This window comes from Desmodus rotundus, chromosome 7 (genome assembly GCF_022682495.2).
Source record: "Desmodus rotundus isolate HL8 chromosome 7, HLdesRot8A.1, whole genome shotgun sequence".
NCBI classification, from domain to species: Eukaryota; Metazoa; Chordata; class Mammalia; order Chiroptera; family Phyllostomidae; genus Desmodus; species Desmodus rotundus.
In genome coordinates, this window is record NC_071393.1 from 136,596,076 (window position 1) to 136,618,081 (window position 22,006).

A 22,006-nucleotide genomic window follows, 5' to 3' on the forward strand; every position below is an offset into this window, starting at 1 on the left:
CCCCCAGGAAGCTGAACTGCAGGCAGTGTGTGTGTAGGGGGACATGTTTCTGTGTCTGTTCCTGGGTTTTGCGGAAGTGAGAGCAGCGGCTGCCTGATCACCTGCCGGCTGGGCTCAGACCCTCCTCCTCCTGCCGGGCTGTCTCTCCCCCCCCCCCCCCCCCCTCCCCCGGCCCTGTCCTGGCCGCCCAGTCTCTCCCTGGCCTGTCCTGCCTGAGCCTTGGGATTCTCTCGGGCAGGACTACCATTTTCTCGTTCTCCTCAGCTGTCGTCCTGGCTCCCGCAGCCCCCGGGACCCTGCCAGCACTTGGGGTTGGGGAGTTTCTCTCCTGGGGCATCAGGCCCTGGCCTGGTCCCCTCTGGGCCTCTGTTTCCAGGGCTCCTGCTGCCTCCCCCGCCCCCCCAGTTGGTTGCTGTGGCAGCTGTGCTGTGGCTCTCAGTGACCCTCTGCCGTTGGTCCCCGTCCCAGCCCCAGTCCTGGGACACCCCTCCTCCAGCCCAGTCACACTTGATTCACTGCAGGCCAGGGTGGGCGGGGAGGGGGGTCTTCCTTTGGGGGATCTGGCTGCTCCCTCTGTGGGCCTCTCGCCTCTCCTCGCCCTGCTGTCAGATTTGGAGTGTGGGGCTTCAGGGGACCGCTGTCCGGCTGAGCACATTTCCTGTGGGCAGTGGACCTGGGGGGGGGGGTGGCTGTGTGGCCATGCCACCCCAGAAGCTGGCAGAGCTGTGATTGCTCTGGAGTGTTCTGTGCCCCTGGGTCTGCTCCCTGGGGGATGGCCCAGTTCTGCATCAGAGCCAGTGAGGGGGTGTGGTCGAGCCCCACGGAGAGGGCAGTTGGGGACACAGGGGCGCAGTCCCCGCACCCTGGTCTCTCTGTCCGCTGGGTGTCCAGAGCCTGCCCTCCCCCGCTCCCTGCCCCGTCCCCTGCTGGCCTGGCCTGGCTGGTGGCAACTCACCCTGCACCGGACGTCTTTCCTCCAGGCTCCCCGTCTGCTCCCCGCAGACCTCACAGGGGCCCGCTCTGGCCTGGAGCAGGGGCGCGGGTGGTTCCTTCGGGTGGACCCCACCCCCTTGCCTAGGCATGGCCTGGTGTCCCGGCTGCTGCTCAGGCCCTGCTGCCCAGTCGTTGGAGGCTGGCCGCTCAGGTGCCTGCTCCCGCCCACCTCTAGGTGAAGGTCATGCTGCGTGTCTGGCCCGCCCAGGGGGCCCCGCGCTCGGCCGAATCGTCTTCGTCCTTCCTGAAGGTGGACCCACGGAAGAAGCAGGTGACCCTTTATGACCCGGCCGCCGGGCCCCCGGGCAGCGCAGGTTCCCGGCTGGCCGCCACCACCTCAGTCCCTAAGATGTTTGCCTTCGACGCTGTCTTCCCCCCGGACTCGGAGCAGGTGAGGGGGCGGGTGCCCTGGGGTCACAGGCGGGGGGTGGGGAGGTGGGGGCTGGGGGTGGGTGAGCCCGGGGCGGGGGGCCTGGGAGTCTCCCTCCCTCACCGCCCCCCGCCCCACCCTCGGGTGTCTGCTTGGGCCAGGCCTGGCTCACAGGTCTCGTTTGGGGCGGGAGGAGCTCTCCGCCCCGGGTGTGTGTCAGGTCCGGGAAAACCCTCTGTGTCCCATGGGTGCGGGACCGTGCGTGTGCCGGGGTCCTGCGGCGTATGCGAGGGCAGTGTCACTGGTGTGTGCGTTGCGCGTGCCTGTCAACGTGTGTGTGGCTGGTTTGTGCGTGTGTCGTGTACATTCATGTCCTATCCATGTGTGTTCCGTGTACACGTGGAGATCTCTGTGTCCTTGGTCCTGGCCACCTTGTGAGCTGACCTGGTCACCCCTCCTTGACCCTGGTGCCGGCCTGGCTCTGTCCCTCACCCAGGCCGAGGTCTGCTCGGGGACGGTGGCCGATGTGCTCCAGTCAGTGATCAGTGGGGCTGATGGCTGCATTTTTTCCTTTGGCCACACAAGCCTCGGTGAGTAGCCCCCGTTATCCGCTCTGCAGTCCCTGGGCCCTGTGTCTGGGTGGGGAGGGGGACGTGGGCATGTCCCTTCTGGTCAGTGGGTGGGAAGCTGAAGCCCTGCAGGCCTGGGAGCTGGGGGCCTTGGAGCAGGTCAGACCAGGCCGCTGGGGCCACCCCGGTTGGCCCCGAGAGCCCCGGGCAGGGCCAGAGAGGCGGCTGCTGGGTCAGGGGCTCTGTGGGCCAGTCATGGTGAGCGTGGAGCCCTGACCGTCCCTGCGGCCCCCAGGCAAGTCTCACACCATGATCGGGAAGGACGGCTCGCCCCAGAGCCTGGGCGTTGTCCCCTGCGCCATCTCCTGGCTCTTCCGGCTCATCGGGCAGCGCAGGGAGAAGACAAGCACCCGCTTCTCCGTCCGAGTCTCGGCCGTGGAGGTGTGCAGTCGGGGCCAGAGCCTGCGTGACCTGCTGGCCGAGGTGGCTGCTGCCAGCCTCCAGGACGCCCGGTCTCCAGGCCTGTACCTGCGGGAGGACCCTGTCTGTGGGGCGCAGGTATGCCCACACCCCCGCTGTCACGTGGGGGGGGGGGGCAGGGGCTGCCTGTTGGGAGCTTTGTGGGTGGCTGGGGGGGGTGGCAGGGGCTGTGTCTTGGCCCTGAGTACCAAGGCACTGCTGTCCCCTCCGCCGGCCCAGCTCCAGAACCAGAGTGAGCTGCGGGCACCCACGGCCGAGAAGGCGGCCTACTACCTGGACGCAGCCCTGGCGGCCCGCAGCACCAGCTGGGCCGGCTGCCCCGAGGACGCCCGGAGCAGCTCCCACATGCTCTTTACGCTGCATGTCTATCAGTACCGTGTGGAGAAGCGCGGCAAGGGGGGAAGTAGGTGTCCCTGTGCCAAGGGCTGGGGGTGGGGTGGGGGCTGGGCCGCCTCCTGGCGCGGAGCCTCACCCGCTGGCCCTGCACTTTCAGTGTCTGGAGGCCGCAGCCGCCTGCACCTCCTCGACCTGGGCAGCTGCGAGGGGGCGCCCGGCGGCTCTCCTGGCCTATCCCTGTCGGCCTTGGGCAGTGTCATCTTGGCCCTGGTCAGCGGAGCCAAGCACGTGCCCTACAGGTGAGTGGTGGGCTCCTCAGTGGGCCGGTGGTCTTGGGGGAACCGGCGGGTGCAGGTCGGGCAGGTCCCGAGTGTCACCCTGCACCCCCTGCCAGGGCCTCACTACCCAAGGCCAGGTGGGGCGGTGAGAAGGGTCCCGTGTCTGGGGAGTGGCCTGCTCCCTCTCTGCAGCCCAGCCTCCCGCCCTGAACCCCCACCCCCACCCCCAGGGACCACAGGCTCACCCTGCTGCTGCGGGAGGCCCTGGCTGCTGCCACCTGCCACACCATCATGATCGCCCACGTCTCCGACGCACCTGCCCGCCACGCCGAGACGCTCAGCACCGCACAGCTGGCCGCCCGCATCCACCGCCTGCGCAGGAAGAAGGTCAAGGTGGGTTCCCTCCTCCACCTGCCCCTACCCCTAGGGGCTGGTGTCCTCCCGGGGCCTCTGCCTTGTGCATGGGGCGAACTGGGCCTCCTTGGGGCCCTGCGCCCACCTGGCCCCGCCTAGAGCAGGCGGGCAGCGTGTCCGAGGCCTCCCGCTGTCCCAGCAGGACTGGAGTGGCTCCTGGGGGCCTTGGGGTGGCCTGGCCTCCGCCTGCCTGGCCCAAGGAGAGGGTTGGGTGGGTGGTCAGGGCGGCCTGGTGGGGTCCCTGGGGCCTGGCTGTTTCCCTGGAAGCTGCTGAGAGGGTCCTGTTGCGCTTTGTGCCTAAAACCTCTCGTTTCGTCCCAGCGCTTGGTGGGACGAGGCTGAGGGGACCGCGGACACGTCCTTTGCTGGAGTGTCGGGTGCAGCTGAGGGTGCGGGGGGAGGGGGGATGAGGCGGTGGGTGGGACCAGGGCTCATCCCCCGGCCTGCTGCACCCCCAGTGTGCCTCCAGCTCCTCCGGCGGGGACAGCTCCTGCGAGGAAGGCCGAGCCCGTCCTGCCATGGCCCTGCCTCCCTTCCACCCCTGCTCTTCAGCCCGCCTGGCCCCTAGTTCGCCCTGCGACCCCGACTACTCGTCCAGCAGTGAACAGTCCTGCGACACGGTCATCTACGTGGGGCCTGGCGGGGCGGCGCTGTCAGACCGAGAGCTCACGGACAACGAGGGCCCGCCGGACTCTGTGCCCATCATCCCAGCGCTGAGCCGCCGCCAGCCCTCCGGGGGCCCGAGGGATGCCGACCATTTCCGCTGCAGCACCTTCGCAGAACTGCAGGAGCGGCTGGAGTGTATTGACGGAAGCGAGGGCCCTTTGGGAGCCCCGGCCAGCCCGGCACGAGGTGGCAGGAAGCCATCGCTGCCCGAGGCTTCGGCCCCTAGGATGGCCGCAGGCGCCCCGCTGGCTGTCAGCACACCTCACGGCAGCCCCGTCCCAGACGCCCACCGCAGTGCCCCAGAGCCGGATGGCGGCACCGGACCTGAGCTGCTTGGGCCCGACAAGGCCCCAGGAAGTGGAGACAGGAGGCCACTGCCCAGCCCAGCCCCTCCGCCCCCAGGGCGGCTGGACGAGAGCCAAGCCCCAGCTGAGCCTGAGGGCAGGGATACCGATGGTGCAGTCCGGACGCCCCCGGTGGGTATGAGCGGGCAGGAGGGCCGCCCCTGTCCGTCCTCAAGGGGCCGTCTGGATCGGGGCCTGCTGACCACCACGGTGACGCTGCAGCAGCCCGTGGAGCTGAATGGTGAGGATGAACTGGTGTTCACGGTGGTGGAAGAGCTGGCCCTGGGGGGACGCCCCACCAGCCTGGCCAGCTTTGGCAGCGACTGCTCGCTGCAGGCCCTGGCCTCGGGTTCGAGGCCAGTGAGCATCATCAGCAGCATCAATGATGAATTTGACGCCTATACCACGCAGGCCCCCGGCTCCTCTGTGGGCTCCTGGCTTAGCGAGGTCAGCATCTGCACTGCTGACAGCCTCGTCCCTGCAACGCAGCCACGCTCTCGGGTCAGCCCGGACCCTTTCCGCCCCGACTCCCCAGCAGGGCCCAACCCTCTGGGCACCCCTATCCCGGGCAGCTCCCCGGAGCGCGAACCATCGGACAGCCCTGGCCCTGCGGCTGCGGCAGCCACCGCCCAAGTGGGCAGGGAACCCCAGGCCATGTCCCCAAGCGGGGCAGCCCCGATGCAGACCATCCACTCCAGCCTCCCCCGGAAACCCAGGACTACCTCAGCGGCTGGTCGCGAGGGCAGCCCTCTCCTGGCCCTGAGTCCCCCTGACCCCAGGGGCCTCTTCGAGGACCCCTGGCTTTTCCGGGCAGATGGCCGTGGCCCCCTCCAGGTGGCCTCTGCCAGCAGGACCCCCAGCCCGGCCCCGATGCTGGCTTGTCCCCGGAGAGTGGTGGATGGCTGTGAGGTGGCAGCCAGGGCTGCCCACAGACTGGAGGCGGTGACTCCGATCCCACTGCTTAGGAGGGGGGCCACCACGCTGGGGGTGACCACATCGGCCACACCTTGCGGGGATGTCCCAGCTGAGTCGGGGGCCTGCTTGGGTAGCCCGAAGGCCGCCCCCAGCAGCAAGAGGGGTGTGGCTCACAGGGGGGGTCTGTTCCTGAGGCCAGGTGGGTCAGCGCCCCCGGCCCCTCCCGTGCGCAAGTCCAGCTTGGAGCACAAGACCGGCCTGGTGCCCACGCCTTCCCCAGCTGGGGGTCTAGCCTGGCCCGGGGCTGCTGCCCTCTTCCCTGGGGAGGAGGAGGCCAGGCCCAGCGGCCGGGCCGACCACCCTATCTCCAGGGCCACGTCCAGCCTGAAGGCCCGAGCCGGCAAGGCAGAGGCCGCCCACCGGCCTGCCGCCCACGGGTCTCTGGAGCAGTGTGAGGGGCTGGCCCACAGCAGCGGCCGGGCCAGGGAAGCTGCTGGGAGGCCTGCCCGGTCCGTGCCCAGGTTGGGTGTGCCGCCCTCCAGCCCCTCACCTGGGCCTGCTCCTGCCTGTAGGGGTAGCCCTGCCAGGGGCATGGGGGCCCCCAAGCTCCCAGCTGGTGGGGGCAAGGGCCGCAGCCTGGCCGTCAGCGGGTCAAGGGCTCTGGGTGCTTCTGCAAAGCCGATGGCCCCTGTGGCAGGCCGGACCCCAGGCGGTCCTACGGCGGGTCCCAGGGCTGCGCTGCGAGCCACCCCTGGCATTGGGACCAAGGTCAGCCGGGGCACCATCATGGGCACCAAGCAGGCACTCCGGGCCGCCCACAGCCGCGTGAACGAGCTGGCGGCTGGCGGCACCCCAGGCAGAGGTGGCCCCTCCTGGGGCTCAGCCGACTCCGACAGCGGCAATGACAGCGGTGTGAATGTGGGCGAGGAGCGGCCGCCGGCAGGCCCCCCGCTGCCCTCCCCCTACAGCAAGGTGACAGCTCCGCGGCGGCCCCAGCGCTACAGCAGCGGCCACGGCAGCGACAACAGCAGCGTGCTGAGCGGGGAGCTGCCCCCAGCCATGGGCCGCACGGCCCTGTTCTACCACAGCGGGGGCAGCAGCGGCTACGAGAGCATGATGCGCGACAGCGAGGCCACCGGCAGCGCCTCCTCCGCCCCCGACTCCATGAGCGACAGCGGGGCCGCGTCCCCGGGCTCCCGCGCCCGCAGTCTCAAGTCCCCCAAGAAGAGGGCCACAGGTGGGTGGGGCCGCCCTGCCTGGGTGTGCCCTCTACAGCTCGAAAGGCCAGGAGGTGCTTGGCAGCTGGGCATCACCTTGGTGGATCCTGGACATGTACACCCTGTACCCTTCGTAAATGCTCTGGGTGTGCCCCGCTCTGCCCCTCGTCCCCAGAGGCTGGTCCTTGTCCCCTCAGGGTGGGGCGGCCAGGCCTGGCTGCACACATTACCCCGATGGGCCTGAGAGAGGACCTGGGTTGGGGGCCAGGGCCCAGCTGCCTGGAAGCCCCCTGCCTTTATCCCCTGGACCCCCTGTCTCTGGGGACCTGTGTGGGGTGGGCTTGTCCCTCATGCTGTGTGTGGTTGGGGGGACCTGGCCATTGGCTGATGTGTGGGAGGGGCTGGCATGCTCTTGGGGCAGAACCCGGGTGGGACAGCAGGAGGGGAGATGGGGGCTTGGCTGAGGAGTCTGTCCCAGGGCTGCAGGAGCTGAGCAGGGCAGTGAATTAGGATGCAGGGTGGCCGCCAGGGGCTGGGAGTGAGGGTCTGTGGGCTCCATGAGGCGGTTGTGGTTTGGGGCCCGTGCCCTCTCCTCCATCGGGACCCTGTCACCCCGCGCCCGGCTCTGCGCAGGTCTGCAGCGGAGACGGCTGATCCCAGCCCCCCTGCCTGACACTGCCGCCCTGGGCCGCAAGCCCAGCCTTCCCGGGCAGTGGGTGGACCTGCCCCCGCCCCTGGGAGCCTCGCTGAAGGAGCCCTTCGAGATCAAGGTGTATGAGATCGATGATGTGGAGCGTCTGCAGCGACACCGTCCGCCCCCTCGGGAGGAGCTGGAGGTCAGGAACGGGGGCGGCGGGGAGCGGGGAGGCCCTGGCATGGCAGGGGGCACCCTGGGGATGTGGCCAGGCAGACCTCTGAGCTCACCTTCCCCTGTTGTCCACAGCCTTCCCAGGACGTGGAGAAGGTAGGAACTGGCCCCGCACTTGTGGTGGTGACCCCAATGCTCTCGGGCAGAGAGAGTGGGTGGCTGGAGAGGTCCCGAGGCCACCCCTGTTCCCTGGAGTCCCACTTGGGGGAGTTCCCACCACCGTGCCCCCCCATCCTGGGCCCAGGTTCCAGACAGGCAGTGGCAGGGTGCCTGTGGGCCCAGGTCCTGCTCCTGCCCGCCTTCGAGTCTCCCCTGTGCACCTGCCCAGGCCTGGAGGGTGGAGGGGGCTCCCCGGCAAGGCCAGGGGTGCTGGGAGCCGCTGGGGGTCCTCCATGCCTGGGCCCACCTGCCATCCCCGGTCCCCAGGGCCTGGTGTGTGCCAGTGTGAAGGTGCGGCTGGCCGAGCGCCAGCAACAGAAGCTTCGGGACGTGCGGGCCAAGCGGGAGCTCCTCTCCGCAGAGCTGGCAGCGACGCAGGGCCGGCTGATGCTGGAGCCGGGACGCTGGCTGGCGCAGTGTGAGTCCCCCACCCACAGGCCCAGGCTTGCAGGCACCCGACCCCACCTGTTCTGCCCACCGTGTGCCCCGAGCTCCAGGCTGCCGGGCCTGACCAGCGGTCACTGTCCCTCCCCAGTCGAGGTGGACCCTGCGCTGGAGCCCGAGTCTGTGGAGTACCTGGCGGCCCTGGAGCGCGCGACGGCCGCCCTCGAGCAGCACGTGAACCTGTGCAAGGCCCACGTCATGATGGTCACCTGCTTCGACATCAGCGTCAGCACCCCGGCCGCTACCCCGGGGCCTCAGGAGGTGGATGTCTGAGGCTGGGGACCGGGACTCGGGGACAGGACGCGCAGGGCATGAGGCCGGCACGTGGGATGGATGGCGGATGTGGCAGGGGTTGGAGGGATGCAGACACTGAGGCCGCGGCGCAGGGCCGGGCCCTCGGAGTTGACGGGACACGAGGGAGCGGAGCAGACGGAGGGTGAGTGCACAGGATCCGAGGCGACTGTCCCCACCCAGAAAGCGACTCAAGTGCCTTTGACTGGACGAGGACTTCTCTTTCTTTCACATTTGGTGCTGAGAACTCAAGCTGCCAGCAGCCAGAGGGCCTGGGCCCCTGGCCTGGGGGCGGCCGCAGCCATCGGGGGGCTGGCTGCGTTCCGTGGGGTCTGGTCATCTTTACAGCGGGTCCAAGCAGCTGCGGCCGGGCCCCTGGCCCCTTTCTGCATCCAGGATGGTTTTCCTGGGTGCTGTCCCCCTGGCAGAGCCGCCTTAATGGTCTCTGAAACCGTGCTCTGTGGCGCTGCCCCCTGCAGACCATGCCAGCAGGTCCCCGGCGCTGCTTGGTCCCGAGGACACGGGAGGACAGTGCCCGGGGCTGAGCCCACGCCACACAGCGCCTTCTTACACGGCAGGAACTCTTACCAAAACCACATGCAAAAAACAAGAACCGACACACACAGAAGAGGGGGTGAGGGTTTTTGCAGGTCCCGTTGGGTTTGTATTTTTATACTATTTTGCCTACGAGTGTGGAATTTGCAGCGGGAGTTTGAAGACAAACCGTCTATGTTTTTACAGTTTTCTACAGAGGGTGTCCTGTCCCTCAGGCTGGGCTCTTTCTGGGGGACACCCTGGGCAGGGCGGGGACCCGGGCCGAGCCTGCCGATGTGTGGCGTTCCCATCGCGGCTGGCTGTTTTCTGACCGCTGTGCGTTTTTCGGGGGCGTCCGCATCTCTGTACTAACGTGCAGGCGACATCTCGCCACGGCTCTTACTTGTGAATAAATGGTGCACCCATTGTCATGTGGCTCCTGAGTCGCCAGGCGCTCTGCCCTCCTCCGAGGGTCCTGGGGGAGGGGGTGGGTCCGTGTGCCCTCGGGGACCCTGGGGGACCCTCGGGCTCCCCCTTTGCCTCCGACTGCCTTTGCGGGAGGTAGGCGTGGCCCTCTCAGATGCATCAGGCTTCGGACCCTGGAGCCAGCAGGAGCCCACCCAGTACAGCTGGCTGCTGCCGGGGACTGGGGCCCTGTTCTGTATCCACTGCAGAGTCTCCGGGCCCTTGGGGGCCCGCTGGGGTCATTGTCCCTGGTGTCCCTCACCTGGTGTGGGTTGCCTCCTGGTCTCTGATGGCTGCTGTGGGCAACTTGTGCTCGGCGTGACCCAGCGGCACTGATCAGCTTCTCCCCAAGTCCGCCTCTCTGCCTCCTGCCCCGCCTTCTCTGAAGGCCCCACCCGGGCGCCCTCCCCGCCCTGCCTCCTCTGGCCTCAGGCTGCTCTGACTGTGGGCCTGGCCCTGGGCACCCCGGTGCTGCCCACACCCCATCTGGGTCCTGGCCCCTGGGCTCCAGGCACCTCCGGGCCCTCCAGCCCCTGTGCCTGGGACTCACCTTCCAGGTGGTGAGTGTGGGAACACTCCTTGGTGGCCCTGCTGCCTAGACCACTTTGTGTCGTCTAGCCCATCCTGCACCTCAATGGGGCGCTCAGAGGTGGGGCGAGGTCTGAGTCGGCACTACACCCCCATGTGGGGCGAAGGGCTGGGTGCCAGCGGTGGCTCCCGGTGCAGAAGGAAGGAAGGAAGGAAGGAAGGAAGGAGCCAAGGCCTGAGTCTTGCCCGGGGGCTCCCAGCTGCAGGCCGAAGCAGGTCTGAGACCCATTGCACTCAGTTTTCACACCGCCTCCCTGGACGCTCCTTGTCGGCCTCAGACGGGTCTGGTGGCACCGTGGCCCCTGTGGCCGCCTCCTCAGTCTGCTGCCGATGGCACTTGGGCCCCTGGCCTGTGGGACTGGGTGGCATGTCAGCTCATCTCCCGCAGGGCCCTCACGTCCCCAGCTGTCCCTCCCTTGCTGTTCTGAGGCCCGACGCCACCCCCGCCTGCTTCTTTGTCGCCGGGTTTGGGAGTCGGGTGGGTGAGATGGGACTTGGGGTAGGATGGGGAGATGGATCCTATCCGGGGCCAGGGGAACAGGGCCCGGCATCTGAGGGGAGGGTCTGGGAAGCTCACTTGGTCCAGCCAGCTGTGACCCAGGGTTTGATCTTCCCCGGCCCAGGGACCCCACTCCGTCCTCAGGCACTGGGGGTGCTGCGGTCTGGCTAGGGCCGTGCAGGAGGCTGTGGAGGCTGACCATGAGCCTGGCTGCATCCACTGTGAGGGCTGTAACCTCGCTCCCAGCGTGCCCGCACCGCCTCACTGGGCTGCGTGGGGGCTGGCTGGGTGGTCTCTTTCCTTCACAGAGAACACCCCCTGCTCCCTCCTGGGCCCCTCAATCAATCACTGGCAGGGCCCAGAGCCTGCTTCTCCCTGAGGGGCCCTCTCCAGGGCTGTCCTAGCAGGGGCCTCTCTGGGCAGACGCTGGCTGATCCTGGCCCGGCCAGCGGAGCCTGCTCCCCACCATCTGTGGAAGCCTGGGGTGGGGGATGGTGTGCCTGCTTTTCTGGATGGGAGCCCTGCGCTGCCTTTCATCTGGGATATCAAAGCCTTCAGCCTCATTAGAGCTGGGGCCCCGCAGGGAGCGCCAGGATGACCCAGGACCCGGATGCCAATGCCATGGATGCCGGGAGGGACCCAGGCCATCCTGTGTGGGGCCGCTGGCAGCAGGTCTGCGGTCCTGCTGCTGGCGAACATGAGGGGAAATGGACCCAGAGCAGGCTCTGTGGGGCCCCTTCTCCTTGGAGGAGGGGCCAACTCAGACCTTCCAGGGATCCCGGTGGGGGCCAGGGTCAGCCCAGGCCTGGGAGCAGGGGTAGGAGCCACGGCCTGGGAGCTGGTGGGAGGAGGCCGGGGTGCGTGCCCGGGCGGTGTGCGGACAGGGTACAAGCTAGCCCAGGCAGTGTCTCTCACAGCTGGCCTGCTCCCCAGGAGAGGTGCCCACCTGGCTCACTCTGTGGGCCCACCCCTGCCCTGGGCCCCGGGAGGCCATGTTGGGAGGTGGGGCCAGAGGGGGTCAGGCTGGGCTGGGTGAGCAGAGACAGGGCACACAGAGCCCAGCAGGTGGCTGGGAACATGCCCTGCAGGCCTGGAGTTGCCCCGCCAGTCGGCTCCCAGGTGCCCACCCCTCCTGGGTCCGGTGTCCCCGCTGCTCCTTCCTAGGCCGTCTCGGGGTAAAGGGGCCTGGTCACCCCTGCCCGGGATGTCAGGGCCTGGGGAGCAGCCTGGAGCTTTCTGAGTAGGGGTTTGGGCCGACCCCCTCCCAAGGTCACTGCCACGCAGGCAGTGGAGGGACCTGCAGCCATGACCGTGGAGAGGGTGACATCCGTGTGGTGTGGGGACCGTGGTGGGGGCGGTGGCAGCCGTGGTATCGGGGACGGGGCACAGAGATGGGTGGGCCTGGCAGGCAGCCTGATCCACACCTCCTCCCTCCTGGGTGCTGGCCCTGCAAAGCCGTGCTTGGGGCCTGGTCCTCTGCTGACCTGTGTCCCCTGGGAAGTGGGGTGAGGCCACATCAGCACCTCTGTGGGGCTCCCACTGGGCCTGAGCCCTGCAGGTGCGGGGGGGAGTGGGGGCCTAGGGAGCCCAAGGTGAAGGGTCCTAAATGAACAGAGGGGCCAGCACCAGTGCCCACCCGCCCTGCTCCCCCTCAGGACACCTGGCACTTTCCTGAGATCTGGGGCAGGGGACCGAGGAGGGCAGTGGCCTCGTTTCCTCCTCTGTCCCAGCCCCAGTCTCCCCCGCCCCCCCGTGCTCCTGGGACTGCTGTCCTGCTGTCTCAGGGCCCCCAGCCCCACGGCCCCAGGGCAGTCTGGGGCCCTTTGTGGGACCTCCCTGCAGCCTTGTGTGGGGAGTACTGGGTCAGGGGTGGAGACCTGGCTCCTGGACAGCAGCCCCTGACCCCACCCTGCCCCAGCGGGCGGCCTGGGTGCCCTGGGGGCAGGGCTGGGCCCTGGAGCCTGCCCCCAGCAAACAGGAAGCTGGAGGGTGATTTCTCCTCCAGACATTGTGTTGCCTGGAGGGACCCAGGCCCCACTTCCACACAGGAAAGCCTCAGGCGGGGTGGGGCAGGCAGGGCTCCCTGGCCGGCCAGGAAGCGCTTCCTGTGGCTGGCTGACACGGGGCGGGGGTAGGGGGGTGGGGTGGGGTGGGGCAGCCCTGGAATCCTTGCACCCCCCACTCCATGTCGTCGTGGCTGGGGACACTGAGGCCCAGGCGGGGGACAATCTCCCCACCAGACGGGACAGGGCCATGGTGTGTCCCCCCTGCAGAGTCCCTTGGGGTCTGGCACGGGGGGCAGGTGGGAGCACAGAGTGGTGTGAGGTCTCTGGGAGGGGCCTTCTGGGAGGGGTGGGAGCAGAGGTGGGAACCCATGGGGAGGGGGCTGCCAGAGGGTCCCCTCACTAGTGCCCTCCTGAGCAGGCTAAACCCACACAGGCCCCCCTGGGCCTTCTCAACACAGGCCGGCTCTTAGCGCCAACCTGGAACCTCTCAGGAACGTCTTCCTCTCCCCCCCCCCCCCCCCCCCCCCCCGCCCTCCCCTGCTCACCTTCTGAAACGCCCCCACCCGGAGAACAGCAGAATTTCGTGGGCAGCCACCCCCAGCGGCACCGGTGGCTGGGCTCGATTGCAGTGCAGTTTGGAGAACGACTGTCTTAGGTTGACAGGAAGGTGTGAACGCCCTGCAGGGAGTCCCTGACCAACCACCTCACGTGAGTGTCCCTGCGGCCTGTCGGTCACAGTCAGAGAGCCAGCATCTCTGGGTGCCAGGCTGTGTTCCAGTGTCCCCTCGGCCCCTCCCCTGACCCAGGGTCTCGCCCAGGCCTGCCCCCGCCTCCCATGGCCACTGTCGAGGTCAGCAAGGACTCCTGGACAGCTGCGGTGTAGCAGGGCTGTAATCCGATAGCACGGGACTGTGTTACCTTGGCTGCTGGCCGGAGCCGTGTTAATGTCCCTGTCCGCACAGAGGTGCCCACCCAGGGCGGCCCAGTCCTTTCTGCGGGCCGTGTCTGTGGCTGCTCCCTGTCCTCCCTGGGCTCCTACTGGACATCGTGCACCCCTAGGCCTGGGCTTTCAGCACTGAGGAGTGCGGCCTCAGGGTAGCTGGCCTGGGCCTGGCCTGGGGCCCCTGAGCCAAGGGGTCTCCGGGGACAGGGAACCCTCCCCACCTCTGAGCAGCACCCCCTGGAGGCTGGAGGACTGAGGTCGAGCGGGGCCCCTCGTGGTCACAGACCTCGTGCTGACTGCAGGGGTGCGTGTGCAGGAGGCGGCCTGCTGGACGCCAGCCGAGGGCTGTGGCACAATAACCGGCAGCACACCCTGGCGGCCTGGCCCAGCCCCAGGGCCGGAGAAGGGCAGTGACGTCCGAGGAAGCCACAGGGCGGCTCCGGGGTGAGGTCACCCCATACCTGCCTTCACACTGTCATCACTTGGGAAGTGGTAGGTCAGCTGGGACATGCCACCTGCCCCTGGGCAGCCAGGCCTCCCTCCTGCTCTCCCTGCCACCCAGCTGTCTTCAGGGATGGCCATCTGCCCCAGCCCCATCAGCTCCCACTTTTCCCCGCCATTCAGGAAGACATGGTCCAGGTTAATAACACGTTTTACCTGCCTGTGAAGCACTCCCCCCTCCTGCCAAGGGAGCCCTGCACAGCTGGGAGCAGGGACCAGGGTTCTGGGGGCAAGGGGACAGGCTGGACTCCTGGGGGTGGGTCCGGAGCAGACCCCCATCCTGTGCCCAATTTCCCCTCCTGAGGAAGGAGGCACGGCCTGGCTGCCTCTGCCTTGGCCCTAGACATGGGAGCCGGGCCTCTCTGGTCCGGAGTAAATCTCTGCTGCTCCCCCACAGCGCAGAGGCCGGGCCGTATTTATCGCTGCCTCTGTGGCAGTGGGAGAGCGGGCCCTCCTGGCAGAGGGTGATGCTCTAAAGCCCGCGCCGGCACTGATTTGTGGGCCTGCCCGTGCCGGCGCCAGGCTTGCTGGCATCTTTATGACGCAGGCTGAACCTCGGCCTCGGCCGCTCCCGGGATGGGGTGGGAGTGATCTACGGCCCAGCCGCCCGCCTGCCCGCCTGCCCGCCTGCCCAGGCCCCACTCCTGTGGAGCCTGACTCAGGACAGGGCTTTTGTTGCTCCAGGAGCTTTGAGATTTAGCTTCAGGGAGGAATTTTCACAGGACACAGTCATCTGTGGGGACTTCCCGAGCCCCCTGTGTCCAGTGCTGGGCTGGGCTGAGCCAAGGGGCACAGGTGAAGGAGCCCCAGGCTTCCTGACTGTAGGAGGTGATGCCTACCAGCTGTGGCAGGCTCTGGGGTGCTGGCCTGTGGGCATCCCGCACTGCGCTGCTTTTTTCTTTTTAAAAGATTTTATTTATTTTTAGAGAGAGGGGAAGGGAGGGAGAAAGAGAGGGAGAGAAACATCAATGTGTGGTTGCCTCTCGTGCGCCCCCTGCTGGGGACCTGGCCCGAAACCCAGGCATGTGCCCTGGCTGGGAATTGAACTGGCGACGCTTTGGTTTGAAGGCTGGTGCTCGATCCACTGAGCCACACCAGCCAGGGCCCACACTGCTTCTGAAAGCAGCTGCTGGGCTCCGGCTCCGGACTGCCTGGGTTCGAATCCCGGTTCTGCCCGCTCACTCCAGCAGGTGTGGCACCGAGGGGACTGGGCGGGCAGGGCCTCGGGCGCGCCGTGTGAGTCGTGTGTGTTTGGCGGGCACCGCCTCTGTTCCTGCGTCAGGGCTGCCTCAAGACCCTGTCCCTCTGGGCGTGTGGGCACCTCAGTCCTGAGGGTCAAGGCTCAGCCAGTCCCCTGCGGGGCCCAGGGCGGGGGTCAGGGGTCAGGGGTCAGGGCAAACTGGTCTGGGGAGACATTAGCCAGACCTGTGGTTTGTTAAGGAGCCACAGGGGTGGGGTGGGGGGCAGACCTCGGCAGGAAGTGCACCTCTCCCAGAGGCCAGGCTTGCGACCTGGGGTGCACGTTCACGCCTGTGCACACGATCTCACACGCGGGGCGGCGTGCACACCTGCACTCACACCCAGGATCAGTGCACACGTGTGCACACTCACTCAGCACACGCACAGACAGGCGCACCGTGCGTGTGCTCACATGGACGCACAAGTGGCCCTTGTGTCCAGAGCAGCTCCGCACCTGCAGCTGGGGCCTGGGGTCAGGGAGCCACGGGGTGGCCTGAGATGGGGGAGGGTAAGGTGCAGGGGGAGGGAAGGGGGAGGGGAGGTGGGGAGAGAGCTCCGCCCTGCCCCCCCCCCCCCCCGCCCCCTCCAGGAAATCCCCTGGGCCCCAATCTGACTGAGGCCCCTGCCCTGCTGCCTGACCCTGGGGGCTGCCTGGGTGTCCCCCAGGGCCTGGAGGGGGCTGGGACAACCTCCTGTGCTGTAAGGAGGGTGAGGGGCCCCCACTTGTGAGCTCGGAGGTGGCAGCTCGCCCAGATGGCAGGCATCCCGCTCTTGGTGCCAATGTGCGGGGCGCGAAGGCGGCGCGGGGGCAGGGCGCTTAGACTTGCAAATGGGCCCACGGCCTGCCTGTGCCAGGCTGCAGGGCCGCCTGGCCTCCCCTCCCCACACTGAGGAGGTGGCGGACCGGGGTGCTCTCTCCTCTGTGGGGAAGGTGACCACCTGCTGCACCTCCTGGAGTCCTGGGCCCACCCCTCTCCCTTCTACTTTTGGGAAGGGAAGCCCCTTAGCGCCATCTCCCCCCAGCCCCCTCACCCCCCCACCCCCCCGTATCCCTGCTCTGTCTCTTTGGTGGCCCTCTTCCCTCCACAGTGCCCAGGACCACCTCATTCCTCCCAGTGATTCATGCCCACTCTAGACACTGGGGCCCCCACACGCCAGATCTGATTCCATTGGCACCTCCATCAGGCCTGTGCACTCCCCAGACCTGCGGGATCAAAGCGAGGGCCCCCTCTTCCCTGCACACCTTCTCTCACTGTGAGATCCTCCCCCGTGATCCTCCTCCCCACACCGACTGGGCCGCACCCCCAGGCTCTCAGGCCTCTGTCCTGGGGAGGGAAGAGTGGAGGGGCATCTCTTGGGGTGCTCAGGCCGGAGGCCCCCTTGCTCACAAAGAACATTGTCTGGTGAGCTCCGCCTGCTCTTTCCAGCTGGTTTTGGGTCAGTGCTGGCTGTCTGCCGAGCTGTGTCCCCACGCGGGCCAGCACAGTCCCGGACCCAAGGAACAGAGAAGCTGGAGTGAGCATGGCTGCAGGGCCAGTGACCTGGGACTCCCCCAGCGCTCGGAGCCGCAGAAGCTCCCAGCACAGGCTGCACACCTGGGGCCCCCAGTGGGCTGGCGGTGAGGCGCCCTCCAGGGGTGGGGCAGCCAGGGCTGAGCTGGCTGGGGCTCCGGCAGCCTGGCCGGGCGCTGGGTCGGCGACTGCCCGCGCAGGGCCCTGCGGATTAGGCGCGGGAGCCCAGCCCCATCTGTCTCCCTGTGATTTGTTGGGACGCCGCGTGTAACTGGTCCTGAATCATGTCCGGGAGTCACACACACGTCTTGAACAGACTGCTTCCTAAATTTTCTTTTGTGACCACCAGCAACTCGGCGGCGGGGGCATTTGTGCCCACCCCCCGCGGCGGCTTGTGGCAGCAGACACGGCAGCAATCACTGACGTACTGCCCGCCTCCTCGCCGCCTCCCGTGCAAATCCATGGTCGGGCCACGCGGCAAATATTGATTTTGACCCAAGTTGATGCTTCCCCCTTAACGTTATTATAATGAGGGATAAAAATCCAATTGCCTCCGCCGAAACTCAATCATTCTTCTGCTCGTTCCTCATCGATCTTTCTGTCCCCAGGTTTTACCATAAATTATTCTATTCAATTAAGTAAACTCGCACATAATGGCATTTCGCAAACTGAATAATTTATTGACTGTGTTTGGCAAAAGGCTGGTTTGGGGTGGGCTGAGGGAGGGGGATTTGTCTGGGCAGAGGTGGAGGGGTAGCTGTTGCCTCTGTCTCTGCTCCCCCCAGGGGCTCCAGGGCAGTGGGGGGCAGAGCATGGAGCATTGAAGGGGAGGAGGCTTTGGGGGAGCTAGACCCAGGTGGGTTTCTGGAGGTGAGGGGGAGGGAGAGGCAGTTTGGGCCCAGGGTCTGGGGCAGGGTTCTGGCAGCAGGCTGAGGAGCCCAGAGCGGTGGCCTGGCCCGTCTGCCTTGCCCCTCAGTACTCGGCGTCCGCATCGGTTTGCTCGGCTGCTGCGACCGTGCCCAGGCCAGCCAGCTCAGACGTGTGCTCCACGTGCCGGAGGCTGGAAGTCGGGGATTGCGGTGCCAGCGGGCTGGGCTGCCCCCGTGCCTTTGTCCGTGGCCTGTGCATGTGACCCCTGGTGTCTGTCTGTCCAAACCACCTCTCCTCATGCCGCCTGCCCAGGGGCTGGGGTCCCAGCTCTGCTGCACCCAGGGCTGTCTCTGCCTGTTTCTCTGCTTGAGATGGGATTAGGGGTCTCCCCTCAAGAGCACAAGGCCAGAGGAGGGTGTGGAAGGGCCCCGAGGTGTGGAAAGTGCTGGAAGGCACGGAGGAAGAGTGTTGTGGGGGGTGGTACCCTCACGTGGTTGGTGGGTGGGGGGTGGAGCAGGTTGGGGGTGCACAGAGGGGCTGGGTGGTGCTTCAGCCCTTCTGGGAGGTGCCTTCCCTGCCCCTCCTTTTGTACCAAGAGAGTCCAGCCCCACAAGACAGGCCATCTGAGGCCAGAGAGGACAGAGACCTGCTGAACCCCGGTCTCAGTCTCGACCAGGCCCCTGCTGCAGCCAGTGGGCGGGGCGGGCAGCAGGGTGGGAGAACACCTGCAGCCCTGCCTTTCTCCTCCGGGCTGGGGGATAATTAGGGTTAATTGCTCCTGGGCCAGCCCTGCCCAGGTGCTCAGCAAGGCTGCTGGTGCTAATCACGGAGATAATGTGCTGGGCTGGCAGGGCCTCGGCCTGGGGGGCTGCCCTCCACCCCCCCCCACACACAGACTGAGCCCCTGCAGTGAAGAGTGTGCTGGGGGGGTCCTGTTGCTGCCCACGGGATAGGCGAATGAGCAGAGAGAGTGCATGCGAGACGCGGCCTGAGCTGGGGGAGATCCCACTGGATTGTGGGTGGGGGTGGCCGCGCTGGTCTGGTCTCGGCATCTTGCCGGGGACTAACCTCAAGTTCCTGGGCGCTGAGAACCCTAATGTGCTGTGGAGCCCATGGCAATTGGGACATTTGGGGGGGGCGGGCAGGGGCCATCCCCATTCCTGCAGGGCGGGTGGGAGGTGGCAGGCAGGGGCCACTGCTCTGCGGAGGGGGGTCCGCTCCAGCCCCCGACCCTGTGGGCCCCGGGCCCAGGCAGCTGAGGGCGGGGGGGGGGGGGGGGGGAGTCGGCAAGCTCCCCGAGCGCACGGGCGGGCGGTGCATTGCACGCCATAAGCCGCTCAGGCTGACAGATGTCAGTGAGACGCTAATTACGCAAACATTGGGCCCTGGGCGCCACGCTTCTCCCAGCCACAAACAAGTGACAGAGTGAAGCTGCCTCTCCGGGGCCTCCGAACCCCCCGCCCAGTGCTGTTCCTGGCCACCCTGGCCACAGGGGGTGTGCAGGTGGGGTGTGCGGGCGCGTGAGTGGCTGTCCTCACCCTGGCTCCCTGTGTGGCCCCAGCCAGAAGGGTCCCACACGGTCTTTTGTGTCGTTCACCTACTGCTGGGAGAGACGTCCCCGTGGCCTCGGGCTCTGGCCAGGGCTGGTGAGGACCTGCCGGCCTCCCCCTCCGCTGCAGAGTTAGAGGGGGTGGAGCCAGTTCCCACCCTTTGTTTCCGGCGCTGCCCACGGACAGGACGAGGGCCCCATGTCTCACTGTGTGAGGGCACAGCCTGGGTCCCGGGCGCCAGGGCCACGGGGGCTTAAGGGGCCCGAGGACACGGACCGTCTGCCGCCTTTTCTGTATTGGTTCGGTTTTGCACGAGGACCTCGAGCTGTTTAGAAACAGACACAAGCAATTTAAAATATCCACGTGTAAGGAATTGCACCTCAATATTGGATTTGTAGAAGAAGGTTTGTCCCTGATGCCCAGGAACATGGCCACATGCGGGGCCAGCAGGGGCGGCCCCCAGACCCCAGTGGGGAGTCACGGCCGCAAGCCCCACTCTGGCCTCTGACCCAAAGCCACAGGTGGGTGACGGATGGACAAGGGGTACTGTGAGGGGTAGGGTGGTGACAGGGCTCGAAGGGACAGCTGCCAGGCGTTGAGATGGCCGGCACACCTGCTGACCCATGGTGCCCTCTGCCCCCAGCCCATCCGACCCTCAGGTCAGCGCAGGGATAAGACCCCGGGGCAGCGTGTCTGTGACAGTGTGTAAGTGGAACGGGGGCCCAGCCACCCACCTCCCGGCGCTGAGCTCCTCGTTCTAAGGGCTTTGCAAGAGCGAACACGTCCCGTGTCCCCGGTGCAGGGGGCTCAGGGACAAGGCTCAGGCTGCTGGGGGGGTGCGTGGAGCCCCCCATCTTCCTCTGGCTATTGGCTGAGAAGGCAAACACTTGGGAAAGTGTTTGGTTGAGGTGTGCAAAGGCTGCCTGGGGTGGGGTGGCCCTGAGGGGGGTCACCTGACCGGACCTGTCCCGGTGATGTTGGGGCGGGGGCAGCTAAGAGACATTCCTGGTTCTGAGCTGGCCTGGGTGGAAGGCCGGGGTCCGCGCACAGAGATCGGGGCTCAGTGAGGGGGCGCTGGGTGTGGACGCCTGTGGAGACAGAGGTCTGAGGCAGTGGGCTTTCTGGGTTGACCATCTGAGAGTCAGGGGTCTGAGCCGGGCAGGCGGCACGGTGTGGGAGAGCCAGGCCTGTGGACAGAGCGAGAAGCCACAGATTCTGGAATTCTCTGTCTCCTTTGCAACTTAGGAGGAAGGGGCTTAGGGGCCAGTGGGCCAGACCGCAGCAATCGGCAGGAGTGAGGCGGGTGGGCAGGTGGGTGTCAGCTGGGGGTACCAGGGTGACGGACAGAGGGCAGATGGGGGCTGGCGTCTACGTCACAGACCCCCCTGGGTTTGTGGCCAGCGTGCCAGCCTCCATGTCCCAGCGGGCAGCTGCCTTGTGCCCAGCAGGTCGCTCCTGGGCCTGGGGTTTGGGGGGCAGTCTCCAGAGAACCCCAGGATGGACTTCCAGGGCAAGAGATTAAGTCGTTCGCAGCCATAAGCTGTTAAGTGAATTTTACTGGGGGATCAATTGCCTAATAGCTTCCGGGCTGGCTGGTGGCCCGGCCTTTCTTCTCTCCACACCCCCGTGGGGGCCCCCAGCTCTGTGTGGCTTTTGTTCCACGGGAGGGAGGGGTCCCGGGGGGTGCAGCCCAGGAGGTGATTCAGGGGGACCTCCTGGCCAGAAAGATCATTAAAGAAAAATGGGTCTTGAGCCATCTTTTGGTTTTTCCATTAAATCCTGTTCGTTTCCATTTCACGAAATGGCTTTCTAATCCTATTTGACGTGCCTGTGGGCCCCAGATAAACCAGGACATTTGCACGGGGGGAGCAGACGGGGGGAGCAGACGGCGCGAGCAGCCGTGCCCCCTGAAGGTAACTCTGGGTTCCGAATGTGCCCCGCTCCCGGGTCACGGTTCTTATATGGAGGCTTAAATATTCAAAGCCAGGCAGGGCTCCCCGCTCCCGCCGACTATCACAGACAGATTGCAGTTAAAGAGATTTAATTTGTCAGGTTGTCACAGCATTAATGGAGGATAAATTATGCGTGTGAAGAGGGACGGGTGGCCTTTGTCTGGCTGCGCAAGGCCGTCGGGGGCAGCAGTGGACACAATTAACAGGTTAACATCTCACGCTCTGCCCATGGCCCTGGCCGCCCGTTAGCTCAGGGGCACTGTCTTTGGGGGTGCACGGGCAACATGGCCCACGGAGCCACCAAGCAAGGCGGGGGGTGCTCAGTCCCCAGCCCCACCAGCCCGTGTGGGGACCCTGCATGGAGGGGGCACGTGCAGGTCACACAGAGGGTCGGCGTGGGGGCTGGCCCAGGGCGTCGACCCAGGGCTCTGTCTCGTGTGCACCCTGGAAAGCGGGGTGCCGATGGGGTGTTCTCAGAACCTGAGGTTGAGCTGGAGGCACTGAGCTGGTGGCAGCAGCTGCTGGCAGGTGTGGTTCAGGGGTCCCCATGCTCCCCGGCTGTGCCCAGGCCTTGAGAAGCCGGGCCCTGTGTTCTCTGTGAGCCAGGTGGACCCTAGCAACCGGTCAGCGCCTGGTTGCACACACCTTGCCCTCCTCGTGGAGTCCTGGGGTGCCTGGTGGCCCCTCCCCATGTGGAGGCAGGTTGTGTTGTCCCACTGTTCCTGCTGGGGCTGGGTGGGGACGTCAGTGTGGGTGGTGACCTCAGGGCTGTGTCTCTGCCCCAGGGACTGGGCCCTGGGCAGGGGTGCCTGGGACGGAGCGCAGGGAGGGTCAGAGAAAGTTCTAGAAACAGAAAGGACAACCAGGGAAGGTGCTTGGCAAAGAGGGTGCACATGAGCCCCAGGGTCTCCCGTTCTTAGTTCCTTTCCCAGCCTCTCGGCAGAGGCGGGGACTCGTTCCCCCTCAGTGGCCCCCGTTCCCCACCGGCCAGATGGTCAGCCGGG

The 22,006-nt window shown here is 66.8% G+C and overlaps 1 protein-coding gene across 2 annotated transcripts in view; it reads left to right on the forward strand.

Moving 5' to 3' along the window:
* Positions 1 to 9,296, forward strand: part of KIF26A (kinesin family member 26A) — a 33,509-nt gene extending 24,213 nt beyond the window's left edge. For both annotated transcript variants that reach the window (XM_053928819.1, XM_053928820.1), the window contains 11 exons: positions 1,169 to 1,384; positions 1,860 to 1,953; positions 2,228 to 2,490; positions 2,632 to 2,815; positions 2,906 to 3,047; positions 3,257 to 3,419; positions 3,899 to 6,602; positions 7,216 to 7,418; positions 7,526 to 7,546; positions 7,877 to 8,027; positions 8,145 to 9,296. In XM_053928819.1, the coding sequence (XP_053784794.1) occupies positions 1,169 to 1,384; positions 1,860 to 1,953; positions 2,228 to 2,490; positions 2,632 to 2,815; positions 2,906 to 3,047; positions 3,257 to 3,419; positions 3,899 to 6,602; positions 7,216 to 7,418; positions 7,526 to 7,546; positions 7,877 to 8,027; positions 8,145 to 8,326 (4,323 nt within the window). In that variant the 3' untranslated portion in view covers positions 8,327 to 9,296. The remainder of the gene's footprint in view (positions 1 to 1,168; positions 1,385 to 1,859; positions 1,954 to 2,227; positions 2,491 to 2,631; positions 2,816 to 2,905; positions 3,048 to 3,256; positions 3,420 to 3,898; positions 6,603 to 7,215; positions 7,419 to 7,525; positions 7,547 to 7,876; positions 8,028 to 8,144) is intronic.
* The last annotated feature ends 12,710 nt before the right edge of the window (positions 9,297 to 22,006 follow it).